The 16,897-nt window shown below is 44.1% G+C and overlaps 1 protein-coding gene across 3 annotated transcripts in view; it reads left to right on the forward strand.

Annotated features, from left to right (window-relative positions):
- NLGN4X (neuroligin 4 X-linked) overlaps positions 1-16,684 on the forward strand; it is a 181,248-nt gene extending 164,564 nt beyond the window's left edge. For 2 of the 3 annotated variants that reach the window (XM_038757161.1, XM_038757163.1), the window contains one exon: positions 13,306-14,155. In XM_038757161.1, coding sequence (XP_038613089.1) covers positions 13,306-14,155 — 850 coding nt within the window. Of the gene's footprint in view, positions 1-13,305 lie in introns of all 3 variants that reach the window. The other variant, XM_038757162.1, reaches the window with a different exon arrangement.
- The last annotated feature ends 213 nt before the right edge of the window (positions 16,685-16,897 follow it).

Raw genomic sequence — 16,897 nt, forward strand, 5'->3', positions numbered from 1 at the left:
ATTGAGTGCTTACTATGTGCAGAGCACTGTGCTAAGTGCTTCGGAAGTACAAATGGGCAATATATTGTTCTATGCTATGTGCCAGGCACTCTACTAAGCGCTGGATTAAATATGAGGCAATCAGGTTGAACACAGTCCATGTCCCAAGTGCGGCTCACAATCTTAATCTCCGTTTTATATATATATATACATATATATATGTATATATATAATGGCATTTATTAAGTGCTTACTATGTGCAGAGCACTGTTCTAAGCGCTGGAGAGGTTACAGGGTGATCAGATTGTCCCACGTGGGGCTCACAGTCTTCATCCCCATTTGACAGATGAGGTAACTGAGGCCCAGAGAAGTTAAGTGACTTCATCCCCATTTGACAGATGAGGTAACTGAGGCCCAGAGAAGTTAAGTGACTTGCCCAAAGTCACACAGCTGACAATTGGTAGAGCCGGGATTCGAACCCATGACCTCTGACTCCAAAGCCCAGGCTCTTTCCACTGAGCCACGCTGCTTATAGATCAGGTAGCTGAGGCCCAGAGAAGTTAAGTGATTTGCCTAAGGTCACAAAGCAGTCAAGTGACAAAGTTGGGATTAGAAACCAAGTTCTCTGACTCCCAAGCCTGTGTTTTATCCGCTAGGCCACCCATTCACTTTTCTGGTCTATCATCTTTCTTTCCATTTTAGAAGTGGTTTTTAATGGGCCTTCCCTGGGTCTTTATAGTCTTTTCTAAAATGGTATTGGTAAGTGCTTTCGAGCCAAACTTGCGTTATTATGAGCATAACATATACGCGCTCATGGTTGGCAATGAGGATTTTAATACATTTTGAAAACGACACTTCCATATATTTTAAAAAGTAATGCGATTTGCTTTATGGCTGAAGCTCTTTTCTCTCCCAAATAATATTTGAAGATAGAATTTTAAGTTTATGTTAAAAATACGTCTTCATATTTTGTGAAATGGCACTCAACTCCCCCCTCATTCTACTCTGTCTCTTTCCACCAGGTCACATATTTCCTTTTGAAACCCAAATCTCTCCAAGCCCCTCTTGCTTTTCACTTCACTTCCTTTCCCTCCCTTCTCATCCGTGTCCCTCTACATCCACTGTTCTACTGGATTACTGCAGGTTACAACTAGGCCAGTGTTAGTTGCTGCAACTGTACTTGCCTTTTAATAATTAAGAATAATTGCGGTATTTGTAAAGTGCTTACTATATGCCAAGCACTATACTAAGTGCTGGGTTAGACACAGGATAATCTGGTCCCACGTGGGGGTCACGGTCTTAGTACATATCAATCGTATTTATTGAGCGCTTACTGTGGGCAGAGCACTGTACTAAGCGCTTGGGAAGTACAAGTTGGCAACATATAGAGACAATCCCTACCCAACAGAGGGCTCACAGTCTAGAAGAAAGAATGGGTATTAGTAGAAGGAAGAATGGGTATTGGATCCCCTTTATGTGGAATAAGAGGGGTTTTCTTAATTGGATTTTCACTTAGTTTTTTTCATCAGCAATTTTGGTCAGGTTTGCTTCTTTGCCTGACAAAAAGGTGAAGATCAACATTGTATCCACCCTCTAAAGGCTGAAAATTGGGCTTTAAAATAATGGGGAAGCAGCATGGCCTAGAGGAAAGAGTACAAACCTGGGAGCTAATGCCTGCTCCCCCATCAGTCTGCTCTGTAACCTCAAGTCATTTAACTTCTCTGGGCCTCAGTTACCTCATCTGGAAACTGGGGATTAAGACTGAGCCCCATATGGGACGTGGACTGTGTCCAACCTGATTATCTTGTATCTACCCCAGCACTTAGTACAGTGCCTGGCACATGGTAAGTGCTTAACAAATACCATGAAAAAAAATGGATCTCAAGCATCTATACTACCATAGCCTCCCGCCCCCTCCTCTGCACCTCCGCCCCGCTTGACAAGGAACCTGGACAAGTTCTGGGGAGCATCCTGGGGCCTGCCAAGATTGGTGGAGGTGGGCATCTTCCTGGGGTCATAACTGGGTTCTAATCCCGTCTCTGCCACTTGTCTGCTGTATGACCTTGGGCAAGTCACATGACTTCTCTGTGCCCCAGTTACCTCATCTGGAAAATGGGGATGAAGACTGTGAGCTCCCAGGTGGAACAGGAACCATGTCCAACCCAATTTGCTTGTACCTACCCCAGCGCTTAGTACAGTGCCTGTCACCTAGTAAGCGCTTATCAATGCCACAGTCATTATTATTATTATTATTATTATTAATGACACTCCAAACCCTCTCTCCGTCCCTCTCTCTCTCTCCTTTCCTCTCTCCTTGGCTCGCCGACTCCCAAATAGCCTAACGCTGCCCAATCACCAGTAGAAATAGTACACTGATCACACTTTCAAGATAGCATCTTATTAAAATGAAAAATGAGTACATTTTTAACATGTCAATTTGCCCTTCTTTAAATTGAAAAGAATCCCCTTTTTCCCTAAATTTTGACCAGATGTCCTAGAATTTTCAGTTGTCGGTTTAATTACGCAGTCTTTTGTTCAGTGGCTCTGTCAATCTGGCTTCAGGGTTACCCTACTAGCCATCAAAGAGACAGTAATACAATTTAGAGCCTCTGAAATTGAATTCAGTGTCTTGTCCATTAGATATGCGGCCTGATCCCTGAAGGGAAACAATTGTTAACTCAAAATATAATCACCGTTATTGTTGAAATAATTACCATCAAATATATTATTGTTATGCTTTTCCATTATCTTTTTATAGTCCAGTATCATCATTTTAGCCACTTATTCAGAATTCTTCAAAGCATTTGATCCTGGCCTACAAATCTCTCTTCAGAATAAACCTTTCTTTCAGTTAGGTCTTGGGCTTCTCTGGTGCTGCTGTTATTTCTCTCTTCATTGGAAGACTGCTTTCCCCTGTGTACATTCACAGAATGAGCCTTTCCCTTCAATGGATAAAATAAAACAGTATCTATTTATTAAAAACCTTGGAAGACCAGTAGTTGCAATATTGTTTAAGCACTTACTCTGAGGCAAGTGCTGGGCTTGATTTAAGATGATTAGATCAGACACAGTCCCTTTCCCACTATCTTAGAGGTAGAGAGAGCAGATTTTTATGCCCGTTTTGCAGATGAGGAAACGGAGGCACAAAAAAGTCACCTCGCAGTCCAGAAACAGTAAGCTCCTTGTGGGCAGGTAACATGCCTACCAAGTCTTGGGAGCAGAATGGCTTAGTGGCTAGAGCGTGGACCTGGGTTCAGAAGGACCTGGGTTCTAATCCCGGCTCTGCCACAGGTCTGCTGTGGGACCTTGGGCAAGTCATTTCACTTCTCTGGGCCTCAGTTGCCTCTTCTGCAAAGTGGGGATCAAGAGCGTTAGCCGCATGTGGGACAGGGACTGTGTCCAACCTGATTAGCTTCTATCTATCCCAATGCTTGGCACATAGTATTCATTTATTCATTCATTCAATCGTATTTATTGAGCGCTTACTGTGTGCAGAGCACTGTACCAAGCGCTTGGGAAGTACAAGTTGGCAACATATAGAGACGGTCCCTAACCAACAATGGGCTCACAGTCTAGAAGGGGGAGACAGACAACAAAAGAAAACACGTGGACAGGTGTCAAGTCATCAGAATAAATAGAAATAAAGCTAGATGCACATCATGAACAAAATAAATAGAATAGTAAATATGGACAAGTAAAATAAATAGAGTAATAAATCTGTGCAAACATATATACAGGTGCCGTGGGGAGGGGAAGGAGGTAGGGCGGGGGGGGGATGGGGAGGAGAAGAGGAAAAAGGGGGCTCAGTCTGGGCACTTAACAAGTACCATGATTATTATTATTAAGCACTCTTATATTGTACTCCCCCAGGTGTTTAGTACAGGGCTCAGAACACACTAATCGTTCTAATAATTACTGATGGATTGATTGATTGATTGAACTGTGAGCCCACTATTGGGTAGGGACCGTCTCTATATGTTGCCACCTTGTACTTCCCAAGCGCTTAGTACAGTGCTCTGCACACAGTAAGCGCTCAATAAATAAATACGATTGATTGATTGAACTTGGACTAGAACCCAGGCCTTGAGACTCCCAAGTCCGTGCCCTTTCCTCTAGGGCATGCTGCCTCACAACTGAACATATCTGAGCCGTTCACTACCAAGTTGAATGTGAAATACAAAATGTTAAGGAGGAACAGTATTTAATATCGACTAATCAGACCTGTCTTCTAGACTCTCAACCATTATTGGTTACTGCATTTTAAAACGGATATAAAGAAACTGGAAAGGATCCAAAGAACAATGGCAAAAATGAGCAAGGATTGTGAGAGGAAAGGTTCCAGAAATGTAGGTTGTTCAATCTAGGGAAAAGGAAGCCAAGATGATGATGACGATGGTATTTTTTAAGCGCTTATTATGAGTCAAGCTCTGTTCTTAATGCTGGAGTAGATGCAAGGTAATTAGGTTGGACCCAGCCCCTGTCCCATGTGGGGCTCACAGTCTTCATTCCCATTTTACAGATGAGGGAACTGAGGCCCAGAGAAGTGAAGTGATTTGCCCAAGGACACACAGCAGACAAGTCGTGGAGTCAGGATTAGAACACAGGTTCTTCTTTCTCCCAGGCCGGGGCTGTATCCGCTAGGTCATGATGCAGATCAGTTATTCTTCAATCAATCAATCAATCGTATTTATTGAGCGCTTACTGGGTGCAGAGCACTGTACTAATCAATCAATCGTATTTCGCTTACTGTGTGCAGAGCACTGTACTAATCAATCAATCAGTCGTATTTATTGAGCGCTTAGTGGGTGCAGAGCACTGTACTAAGCACTTGGGAAGCACAAGTTAGCAACACATAGAGGCGGTCCCTACCCAACAGTGGGCTTACAGTCTAGAAGGGGCCCTAGTAAGGACACAGAGGCCTTAGTAAGGACAACTGGATTTACACGAAAGAAGTGGAGATAATATTGAACATAAAGAAGAATGTCTTGGCTTCCCAGGTGATCAAACACTGGTTTGGATGGAGATCTTTAAGGGAGAAAATAGAAATCCATCTGTTCTAGACAATTTAGGCTTATCATTCATCTCCCTGGAGACGGGGACTGGGCAAAATGGTCTATTGAAGTTCTTTCCATTTGTAACTGTCCTCACAAATGAAACAAAAGAGAATTGGTAGGACACCCCAGAACTCCTCATTTCCACTTCTCTGCCCTGTGGAGCCTCGTGGGTCCCTTGCCCTTGGTGTGTGAGCTGGTTAGGTTCTCTCTCTCCCTCTCCTCCCGCCTCTTTCCCGCTCACATTTGTGCCCCTCTCTGCTTTCTCTCCCCTTTTTCCCTTTCATAGCCTCCTTCTGCCTGCACTTTACATATAAGCATCCACTTAGATCCACTTAAGGCGTAGGGTGAGGTGGACCCCAGGGATACGGAGAGAGGCTGAGAAGAAGTGGAGACGGGGAGAGGAAACGAAAAGACGGGCATCCTGTGGTATTTATTTCTGGAGAAAATTATACCTTGAAAAGAACAGGGTAGCCTAGTGAAAAGAGCACAGGCCTTGTAGTCCGAGGATCTAGGTTCTAATTCTGCTTCTGCCTCCTGTCTGCTGTGTGACTTGAACGAGTCACGTCATTTCTCAGTGCCTCAGTTCCCTCATCTGCAGAATGAGGATTCCATACCTGGTCTCCCTACTACTTAAAATGTGGGCCCCATGTGGGACCAGATTATCTTGTGGAAACAGCGTGGTTACGGGTTCAAATCCCGGCTCCACCGCTTGCCGGCTGTGTGACTTTGGGCAAGTCACTTAACGTCTCTGTTCCTCAGTTCCCTTATCTGTAAAATGGGGATTAAGACTGTGAGCCCCCCGTGGGACAACCCGATCACCTTGTAACCTCCCCAGCGCTTAGAACAGTGCTTTGCACATAGTAAGCACTTAACAATTGCTATTATTATTGTTATTATTAATATTATTATTATTATCATTATTACCCCAGAGCTTAGTACAGTGCTTGACACCTAGCAACTGCTTAACAAGTACCAGAATTATTATCATTAGAAAAGTTAGTGTAAACTGATTGATGCTCCCAGAATCAACAGTACCAAAACCATTCAATAGCGTATTGTCAGCCGAAATGAACCAAATTTTGATTATCTTTACTTTTACTGAACTATCCTAATTTTTTTTTCCTTTGGCAACCCAGAAAAATTCTAGGGGGTCCCACTAGACTCTCAGCTCCCTGTGGGTGGGGAACATGTCTACCAACTCTTTTTCCTCTGTACTCTCCCAAGCACTTAGTAGAGAAGCAGCGTGGCTCAGTGGAAAGAGCACGGGCTTTGGAGTCAGAGGTCAGGGGTTCAAACCCCGGCTCCGCCACTTGTCAGCTGTGTGACTCTGGGCAAGTCACTTCACTTCTCTGGGCCTCAGTTACCTCATCTGTAAAATGGGGATTAAAACTGTGAGCCCACCGTGGGACAACCTGATCACCTTGTAACCTCGCCAGCGCTTAGAACAGTGCTTTGCACATAGTAAGCGCTTAATAAATGCTGTCATTATTATTATTATTATTATTACAGTGTTCTGCACACAGTAAGGTCTCAGTAAATTTGATGGATTGATCGATTGATCCGAAAGTGTCATTCCTTCAGATTCTAGCTCTGGAGCACCTGCAACATCTTTTCTTGAACATAATTCCTGCCCCCAGTATACATAAAAACCAAAGTCCAGAAAAGCAGAGTGGTATATAGTGAAGCACTTTACTGCCAGAACCCACTAATACAACAAACCTTTAGGGTTTATGTGGTGCTGAAAGAGTATTTCATTTTCCCAATACTTCAGAAATTCTCAGCATTTCATAAAGTGTGTCAATATTCCAAGCCCTCTTATGGTTTAAGTGTAGAAGAAACTTCTTTCTCCAGATCTCTGGAGCTGCGGAGAACTGGGGCTTCTAACAGAGGGAAGTGGGGAGGAGGGAGAAGAAAGGCGAGCCAGAGTAGATTCACAAACAACCTCTTTTACTCCACAATGCCATGATCAACCACCGAAGTATTTCACCTAGAACTAATCAATCAATCAATCAATCGTATTTATTGAGCACTTACTGTGTGCAGATCACTGTACTAAGCGCTTAGGAAGTACAAGTCGGCAACACATAGAGACAGTCCCTATCCAACAGCGGGCTCACATGCTCTGTGCCCTTCTACCAAGTCTTAGTACAGTGCTCTGCACACAGTAAGCGCTCAATAAAATGCAATTGAACGAGTGAATGAAGTCTTAATGCAACTGAACAACTTTCTTTTCTTCTGCAATCAATTAATCAACCCCTGGCATTTAGTGAGCACTTACTGTGTGCAGGGCACTGTACTAAGCACTTAGGTCCATTGCCTTTCTTAATCCTTCAATTCTCATCTTTCGCTGCCCATCTTATTTAGTTCCTGCACATTGCAATTGTAATGTATTGAGCTCCTATTGTGTACTAAGTACTTGGGAACATAGAGTAGAAGTAAATGATGCACTCTAGGAATTTTTATCCTCTGGTATTACATTTGATTAATGTTCTAACTGGTCTGATTCCAGCGAGGTATTTGGTCTACCATGCTTCAGAGAAAACGATCCAGGAGATATTTTTATAAGACCTAGTGGAAGGAACACGGACCTGGGTTCTAATTCCGGACTCTGCCACCTGTCTGCTGTGTGACCCTGAGCAAGTCACTTAGCTTCCCTTTGCCTCAGTTTCCTCATCTGTAAATAGGTGTTGAAACACCTGTTCTCCGACCTAGCTAGACTTTGAGTCTCATTCATTCATTCATTCATTCAATCGTATTTATTGAGCGCTTACTGTGTGCACAGCGCTGTACTAAGCGCTTGGGAAGTCCAAGTTGGCAACATATAGAGACGGTCCCTACCCAACAACGGGCTCACAGTCTAGAAGGGGGAGACAGACAACAAAACAAAACATGTGAACAGGTGTCAAGTCATCAGAATAAATAGAAGTAAAGCTAGATGCACATCATTAGCAAAATAAAATAAATAGAATAGTAAATATGTACAAGTAAAATAAATAGAGTAATAAATCTGTACAAACATATATACAGGTGCTGTGGGGAGGGGAAGGAGGTAGGGCTGGGGGTATTGAGAGCTTACTCCCACCTAATTATCTAGTGTCTACCCCAGAGCTTAGTAGAGTGCTTGGCACATAGTAAAACCTTAAAAAACCCCATAATTATTATTATTGCTAGTTGATCATAAAATCTGTCCCAAACATTCACTGAAGGCGGTAGGGAGAATGGCTCACTAAGATGGGGTTTTTTTCTCTTTGTATGTTTTTTGTTTGAAGTTTTTTGTGGTATTTAAGTGCCAAGCACCGCACTAAACACTTGGGTAGATTCAAAGTAATCAGGTTGGACACAATCCCCGTCCCACCTGGGGCTCACAGTCTTAATCCCCATTTTGCAGGTAAGGTAACTGAGGCCCAGAGAAGGGAAGTGACTTGCCCAAGTTCACACCGCAAACAAGTGGCGGGAGTCAGGTCCTTCTGACTGTAAACTCTAGACCGTAAGCTCGTTGGTGGCAGGGAATGTGTCTGTTTATTGTTGTGCTCTCCTGTCCCAAGCGCTTAGTATAGTGCTCTGCACTCCGTAAGCGCTCAATCAGTATGACTGACTGGCTGGCCTCTGACTCTGTGGCCCGGGCTCTATCCACTAGGCAGTGCTGCCTGTCTTGAAGTAGCCTGAGATGTCTGTCACCCTGGTGTGCTGTGGAGAAATTGTTGCTACCTCTCAGCACTGTCAGACCAGCCTTTCACTTCCCCATCTCCACGAATTCATTCAATCGTATTTCAATCGTATTTATTGAGCGCTTACTATGTGCAAAGCACTGTTCTGAGCACTGGGGGGATACAAGGTGATCAGGTTGTCCCACGCGGGGCTCACAGTCTTCATCCCCATTTTACAGATGAGGTTACTGAGGCTCAGAGAAGTGAAGTGACTTGCCCAAGGTCACACAGCAGACATGTGGCGGAGCCGGGATTCGAACCCATGACCTCTGACTCCAAAGCCCGTGCTCTTCCCACTGAGCCACGCCGCTTCTCTAATGCCCATGCCCATGCCACACTCCCCACCCCAGAAGAGTACTATGTGGAGGGCACTGTACTAAGCGCTGGGGTGGGGGGGTACAAGCATATAGGGTGGGACACAGTTCCTGTCCCAAGTGGGATGCCACATTAGTCCCCATTTGACAGGTGAGGGAACTGAGGCCCAGAGAAAGGAAGTGACTTTCCCAAAGCCACGGAGCAGACAGGTAAGCGCTCAATAAATATGATTGAATGAATGAATGAATGAATTTAAGCACATACTATGTGGAAGGCACTGTACTAAGCACTGGGGCGGGGGGATACAAGCATATAAGGTGGGACACAGTTCCTGTCCCCGGTGGGTCTCAGCGTTAGTCCCCATTTGACAGGTGAGGGAACTGAGGCCCAGAGAAAGGAAGTGACTTTCCCAAGGCCACGGAGCAGACAGGTAAGCGCTCAATAAATACGATTGAATGAATGAATGAATTTAAGCACGTACTATGTGGAAGGCACTGTACTAAGCACTTGGGCGGGGGGATACAAGCATATAGGGTGGGACACAGTTCCTGTCCCAAATGGGACACCGCATTAGTCCCCATTTGACAGGTGAGGGAACTGAGGCCCAGAGAAAGGAAGTGACTTTCCCAAGGCCACGGAGCAGACAGGTAAGCGCTCAATAAATATGATTGAATGAATGAATGAATGAATTTAAGCACGTACTATGTGGAAGGCACTGTACTAAGCACTGGGGCGGGGAAATACAAGCATATAGGGTGGGACACAGTTCCTGTCCCAAGTGGGCCTCAGCGTTAGTCCCCATTTGACAGGTGAGGGAACTGAGGCCCAGAGAAAGGAAGTTACTTTCCCAAGGCCACGGAGCCTCCCCCTTCTAGACTGTAAGCCCGCTGTTGAGTAGGGACCGTCTCTATATGTTGCCAACTTGTACTTCCCAAGCGCTTAGTACAGTGCTCTGCACACAGTAAGTGCTCAGTAAATACAATTGAATGAATGAATGAAGAGTAGAAGCAGGAGACATCAGGGAAGCAAGAAGGTGACATAGCGCATGGGCCTGGGAATCAGAAGGTCATGAGTTCTAATCCCGGCTCCACCACTTGTCTTCTGTGTGGCCTCGGGCCAGTCACGTCACTTCTCTGGGCCTCATTTACCCTGTCTGTAAAGTGGGGATTGAGACTGCGAGCCTCAAGAGGGAGAGGGACTGTGTCCAACCCGATTTGATTGTATCCACCCCAGCACGTAGTACAGTGCTTGGCACATAGTAAGCGCTTAACAAACTACCTCCTTGTAGTTTGTACAGATTTATTACTCTATTTTGCCTGTACAGATTTACTATTCTATTTATTTTATTTTGTTAATATGTTTTGTTTTGTTTTGTTGTCTGTCTCCCCCTTCTAGACTGTGAGCCTGTTGTTGGGTAGCGACCATCTCTATATGTTGCCAACTTGTACTTCCCAAGTGCTTAGTACAGTGCTCTGCAGACAGTCAGCGCTCAATAAATATGATTGAATGAATGAATGAACAAATACCACTATTATTATTATTATTAATAAACATTTATGAGAAGCAACATGGCCTAGTGGAAGGAGCACAAGCTCAGGCGTCAGAAGACCAGACTGTAAGCTCATTATGGACAGGGATCCTGCTTACCAAATCCATGTATTGTACTCTCTCACTCACTCAGTGCAGTGCTCTGCACACAGTAAGCACTCAATAAATACCGCTGATGGATTGATCCCAGCTCTGCCGTGTGACCAGTGAGTCAAGTCGTTTCATTCCTCTTTGCCTCAGTTTCCTCATCTGTAAACTGAGGATTCAATTCCAGTTCTCTCACCAACTTACAACTGTGAGTCTCGCGTTGGACAGTGGCTGTGACTGGCCTGATGATTTTATATCTACTCCAGTGCTTCGTACAGTTCTTGGCACATAGTAAGTGCTAAACAAATGCCAGGGAGCAAAGTAGCCCCAAGGTCACTTTACAAACGAATATCTAAAGGAGTTTATCTCACTTTGTAGCACTTTATTGTGTGTGTGTGTGTGTGTGAGTGTGTGTGAGTGTGTGTGTGTGTGTGTGTTGGGAGGGGAGGTATATGCATTGTCATGTGTGGAAGACAATCAGGGTATTTTAAGGAAGACATTTACCTTTAGGGACAGTTTTCCTTATTCTTAATTTAATGAGGCTTGAACAGAACAACTTATTGTTAAAGAGGGACAACTGGGAGTCTCAATCAGTGGTATTTATTGAGGATTTGCTGTAGCATAATCCTTGCCCTCTAGAGCCAATCTAAAAATGAGACCCTGCTTTGAATAGGTAGTGTTTGCCAGCGAAAAATGCCTTGTACTGTCATAATCTCTCTGAGTTTACCTTGGTTTTAGAATTCCAACTGCATTCTGAAGAATTTAAATAGATATATTGTATCCGCCAGTTCATGCTTATCACGCTTTTCCAAATCTTCTGTTCTATTCTTTGAGAACAAAAGGAATGCTTTTCTCTACTTTTCAAATGCATGCTGAATACCCTCACAGTAGCTTTATATTAGAAATTAAGCTGACCCTTTTTGGAAGAGGAAAGTCATGCCCTACCAACAAACACAGCCCAGCGAATCCAACAAATACAAACCTAGTTGAGGAATAATGCCTGTAAATACAGCGGGGGTTTTTTTGTAGATGCTCAAGATACAATTTGGCCATTGGTAATGAAGAATAGAATCATCTTCATCTTATCTTCATCTTGAATTATACTGTTCACATCTCTATCACACTGAGAAGGAATTCTGTTGAGTATTCATGGAACCTAAAAAATATATAAATAGGCAATTTTTGTAAAGAAACTTCTTCCAGTGTAACTTTATGTCAGCAATTTCCCCAAACTAGAATAAAATGTTTTCTAACAAAATGAGCTTTCAGAGACGTTGAACAAGTAGACTTGGGAGTGGAGAATCAAAAGCTCCATTAGATGAAGGCATTACATCATCTCTTACTTTGTGAATTAAGAAGAATAACTTATTGAAAAGCATATTAGCTAAAGAGGGAATGACCTGTGCAGCTGCCTGCTTTGCCCATTTGCTAGGTAGACCATTTTGAAATAAATGCATCTCTGGCTGTTTTTACTGAAATTAACTTTAAGCCATAATTTTGAGGAGATTATTTCACAAAATCTAAAATGGTGAAATTTTGTCCACACATTTTTGAGGTTCTCGTGGAGGAGTTGCAGAGAATTGAGGCCACCAATTTTGTTCATAACTCATTTAAATTTGAGCAGCGTGGCTCAGTGGAAAAGAGCCCGGGCTTTGGAGTCAGAGGTCATGGGTTCAAATCCAGACTCTGCCACTTGTCAGCTGTGTGACTTTGGGCAAGTCACTTAACTTCTCTGTGCCTCAGTTACCTCATCTGGAAAATGGGGATTAAGTCTGTGAGCCCCATGTGGGACAACTTGATTACCTTGTATCTACCCCAGCGCTTAGAACAGTGCTTTGCACATAGTAAGCGCTTAATAAATGCCATCATTATCATTATTATTATCCCCCCCAGCACTTAGAACAATGCTTGGCACATAGTAAGCACTTAACAAATGTCATCATTGTTATTATTAAAAAGCACATTAACTTTCCTTACTTCTTTACTCCCCCCACCCCATTCCCTAGTTCCCTAGTAAGCGCTTAACAAATGCCATCATTATTATTATTAAAAATCACATTAATTTTCCTTACTTCTTTACTCCCCCCATTCCATAGTTCCACAAAGAATTTCTAAATGGAATTTCTTTTTATGGTGGTATTTGTTAAGCACTTACTCTGTGACAGGCACTGTACTAAGTCATGGGGTTGGGCCCTGTTCATGTCCCACATGGGGGTCCCAGGCTTAATCCCCATTTTACAGATGAGGAACTGAAGCACAGAGAAGTGAAGTGACTTGCCCAAAGGCACACAGCAGACAAATGGCAAAGTAGGATTAGAACCCAGGTCCTCTGGCTCCCAGGTTCGGGCTCCTCCCACTAGGCCACACTACTTCTCATTGAGGTACAACCCATCTATAAGGCAAACTACTTCAAGATATAGAGATAAGCAGCCGCTTTATCTCATCACTTCATAGGTGATCTTCTTAAGGGAGCATCTGGTGCGTCTCTGGGTGGCTGGGTCGGTTTAATAAAGACACATAGGAAATTGAATTTGTCTCTCCCTAAAGCGTCCCATAAGTTCCAAGAATTTCCATCTCTCTGTAAAGCCTAACATTTATTGTAATTTCTGTTCCAGGGATCCCAACCAGCCGGTTCCCCAGGACACCAAGTTTATCCACACAAAGCCCAATCGTTTTGAAGAAGTGGCGTGGTCCAAGTATAACCCCAAAGACCAACTCTATCTCCACATCGGCCTGAAGCCCAGGGTGAGGGATCATTATCGGGCCACTAAGGTGGCCTTCTGGCTGGAACTGGTCCCTCACTTGCACAACCTGAACGAAATCTTCCAGTACGTTTCGACCACCACGAAGGTCCCGCCTCCCGACATGACCTCCTTTCCCTACGGCACCCGGCGGTCTCCGGCGAAAATCTGGCCGACGACCAAGCGTCCGGCCATCACCCCCGCCAACAACCCGAAGCATTCGAAGGACCCCCACAAGACCGCCCCGGAGGACACCACGGTCCTCATCGAGACCAAACGCGATTACTCGACCGAGTTGAGCGTCACCATCGCCGTGGGGGCGTCTTTGTTGTTCCTCAACATCCTGGCCTTCGCGGCGCTGTACTACAAGAAGGACAAACGCCGCCACGAAACCCACAGGCGGCCCAGCCCCCAGAGGACCACGACCAACGACATCGCCCACATCCAGAACGAAGAGATCATGTCCCTGCAGATGAAGCAGTTGGAGCACGACCACGAGTGCGAATCCTTGCAGGCCCACGACACTTTGAGACTGACGTGTCCGCCCGACTACACCCTTACCCTGAGACGGTCCCCCGACGACATTCCGCTCATGACTCCCAACACCATCACCATGATCCCAAACACATTAACGGGAATGCAGCCTTTGCATACTTTCAACACCTTCAGTGGGGGACAAAACAGTACTAATTTACCCCACGGACATTCTACCACTCGGGTATAGGTTGGCCATTTCCTCTCCGATGCCCCTCCTCTCTTTCCCTCGATACCTTGGAAGAAAGAAAAATTTAGGAAAAAAGAAACCAACAAACAGACCAAAAAAAAAACAACAAAAAACCCAGAACGTTTCTCGTCCAACGCACTTCACCCACGAGGAGAAGGGGAGGTCTCTGTTTTCTTATCCGTCCTTCCCAGACGGACTCTCCGATATTAAAGGCCAACTTCAAACCCTGTGAAATGTGAAACGTGTACATCGCTGTTACAATACCGCTTTAAGATCTCATCCAGTCCAGCCAAAAGTGTAATGTGGATAGGGAAAGAAGAAGAGTCACTTCAATGACCTGGATGCTTGGAGTGTCAAAGATAGAAGCTGAATCTTCTGGAACACAGCCAGGGATTCTACAGTGGCATTTGGGTTCTTTTTGTTTTTAAATAAAATGGGGAAAAAAAAGTTCTTTATGTGCCATACCATGAATGGCCCCTCTTAGAAACAAAGACAGCGTCTTGGGCTTTTACCCAGCATACAAAGCTGTAATCCAGAAGGAAGGAAATATTAAGATTTCATTATATAAAAAAACAAAAAAAAGAGGACTGACTATGCAGTAAGACGTGTATAGTTCTGTGCAAAGAGATGGTTTGCCACCCTGAACTATATTTAAGAAACTCTGTAAAAAGTGTACATAGCCGTGGGTTTAAAAAGACAAGCTTTTATTGATGTTTTCAGTTTGAAAGAGCTTTTAGAAAGATCGTGCTTTCAGTTGTGATCTATATGTATATATATACATTATCCATATCACCTCTGTTTCCTCCAGACCGAGAAAGGGGGCGGAAGGGGTTTCTTCTTAATTAGTTGTGGTAAACAAAGAAATGAGATTTTCTAACATGTTTCATTTGTAGGAGGACACGGTGTCACGCAGAGAATACAAATGGTCCGTGTGACCCGCGTGTTTCCGCTCACAGGTTACACAAGTGCATGTGAGAGCATTCTTAGGAGATGGTTATTTTTAGAAAGTTTTTATTTTTGTGTGTTAGCCTCATTAAATTGCAACACAGAGATGGATCCGGAAACTGGAACAACAACAACAAAAATATTTAAGGCTTGTGGAATTGAAAAAAAAACACCATAAAAACCGCACAAAACAACAACAAAAAAATAAAATAGAAGTCCAGTTCTGTAGTTCTGGTTATTTGAATGTGTTAGAAAGAGATGCCTTCCAATCTAATGCCCTGCCAAAAAAAAGTAAAGAAAGCCTGTCTTTGGGCAAGTCTTTTTTTCAGTAAATCTAGCTCTGTATTCATGAGCAGCTGTGGAAGAGCACTGGCTGAGAAAATACCCACTCAGCTTTGCTCGTCGGAGGAAATATGCAGTTCGGAGGAAGAAATGTTGCTTTCTTATTTTCAAGGGGAAGGTTCTTATCGATCCATCGGTAAAGATGTTTTGTATCCCATCTTTCCATTTACGTGATCAAGCTTATGCCTGTCTGGAAACAATAGATATAATTTTTTTTATTTGGCCGGTTAATTCTGTAGTAGTCACAAATCGGTGTGGATAGGGAAAAGGAAAAAAGGAAAGATCCACAGATGTGCTCCGCGCCAGGCTTCCCACAAATCCGGTGGCTTCGACGTCAAGTTATCACGTGGAAACGATCGCCTCCCGGCCCGTTGGGATGGGAGAGCTTGGGCCGGGTGGCCATCCCTCGGAAAGCCCGTCAGTTTTATTTCATCTCAGAAGTGCTTCGAGGGTTACCAGACGGAAGCAAGCGATGGTTGCCGGAGAGTCTGTCCTCTGGAAGTCACTGCGTCACTGAGAGAGAGTAGCCAAAGATATCTGAAGAGTCGTGCTTTGCACTTGAATGTTCCGATTCCGCAGGCCAGTGTTTTTCATCTCGGCGCTGAACAGTAGATCTTCCTTCATCTCGCCTCTACCCCAACATCCCTTCTTCCCCCAACCCCAGTGCAGAACCGAACGTACCAGCTTCCGTGACCGTTTCCACTAAAGCCCTCGGGATAAGCCAACACCCACGTAAGAACGTAGGCTCAGTCTGTCACCGGCGTGAGTTTCTCTCCTTTAAGTGGAGGAAGCGGATTCCCCGTCGAGGTGCTAACCGCGGATTAAAAATCACAACACGAGGGTAGAGCTTGTCTGTGTAAGGGAGAGTTCCAAGTTAGCAAGTGGTGAAGCGATACCTGCAGGTAGTCATGTGAAAAACGGTTCCTTCTTAGCGTCTGCATTTCTTGAAGTTGACTCTCTTAATAGGCCATTTCCACGAGCCGTGCGCTGCCTCAGCTGAGACACAGCACTTAGGCTCTTCATGAAACTAAAAAGGCAGTGATGCTTGGCATCATAATCACTGGGTATGTTTGTAATGTGAATTACGGTATTTGTTTAGTACTTCCAATTGTCTTCTGCTAGCAATATGTAATGTGTCGGGCTTGTGACATTTGGGAAAACAAAAAAAAAGAGTTCCTGTAAGTGAATGATTTTAGCTTTTAACAATGATTACGATCATTCAATTAAATCCATCCGAAATGACGTCCAATTTCTACATGGAAAAATGCTATAGGGTTTCGTAGAATTCTACCATGAAATAGATCGCAGTCCGTAAAACGCAGAACAAAACAAAAAAACCCTTTCCCCAGGCTTATATTCTTGACCTTAAAAGGCACGCAGGGTTTAATGGTTTATTTTATTATTGTTTTGCGATTTTTGTTTTTGCCTTAAGTAATGAGAGAAGATATATATGGC

Source organism: Tachyglossus aculeatus, chromosome 15 (assembly GCF_015852505.1).
Source record: "Tachyglossus aculeatus isolate mTacAcu1 chromosome 15, mTacAcu1.pri, whole genome shotgun sequence".
In the NCBI taxonomy this organism is placed as follows: Eukaryota; Metazoa; Chordata; class Mammalia; order Monotremata; family Tachyglossidae; genus Tachyglossus; species Tachyglossus aculeatus.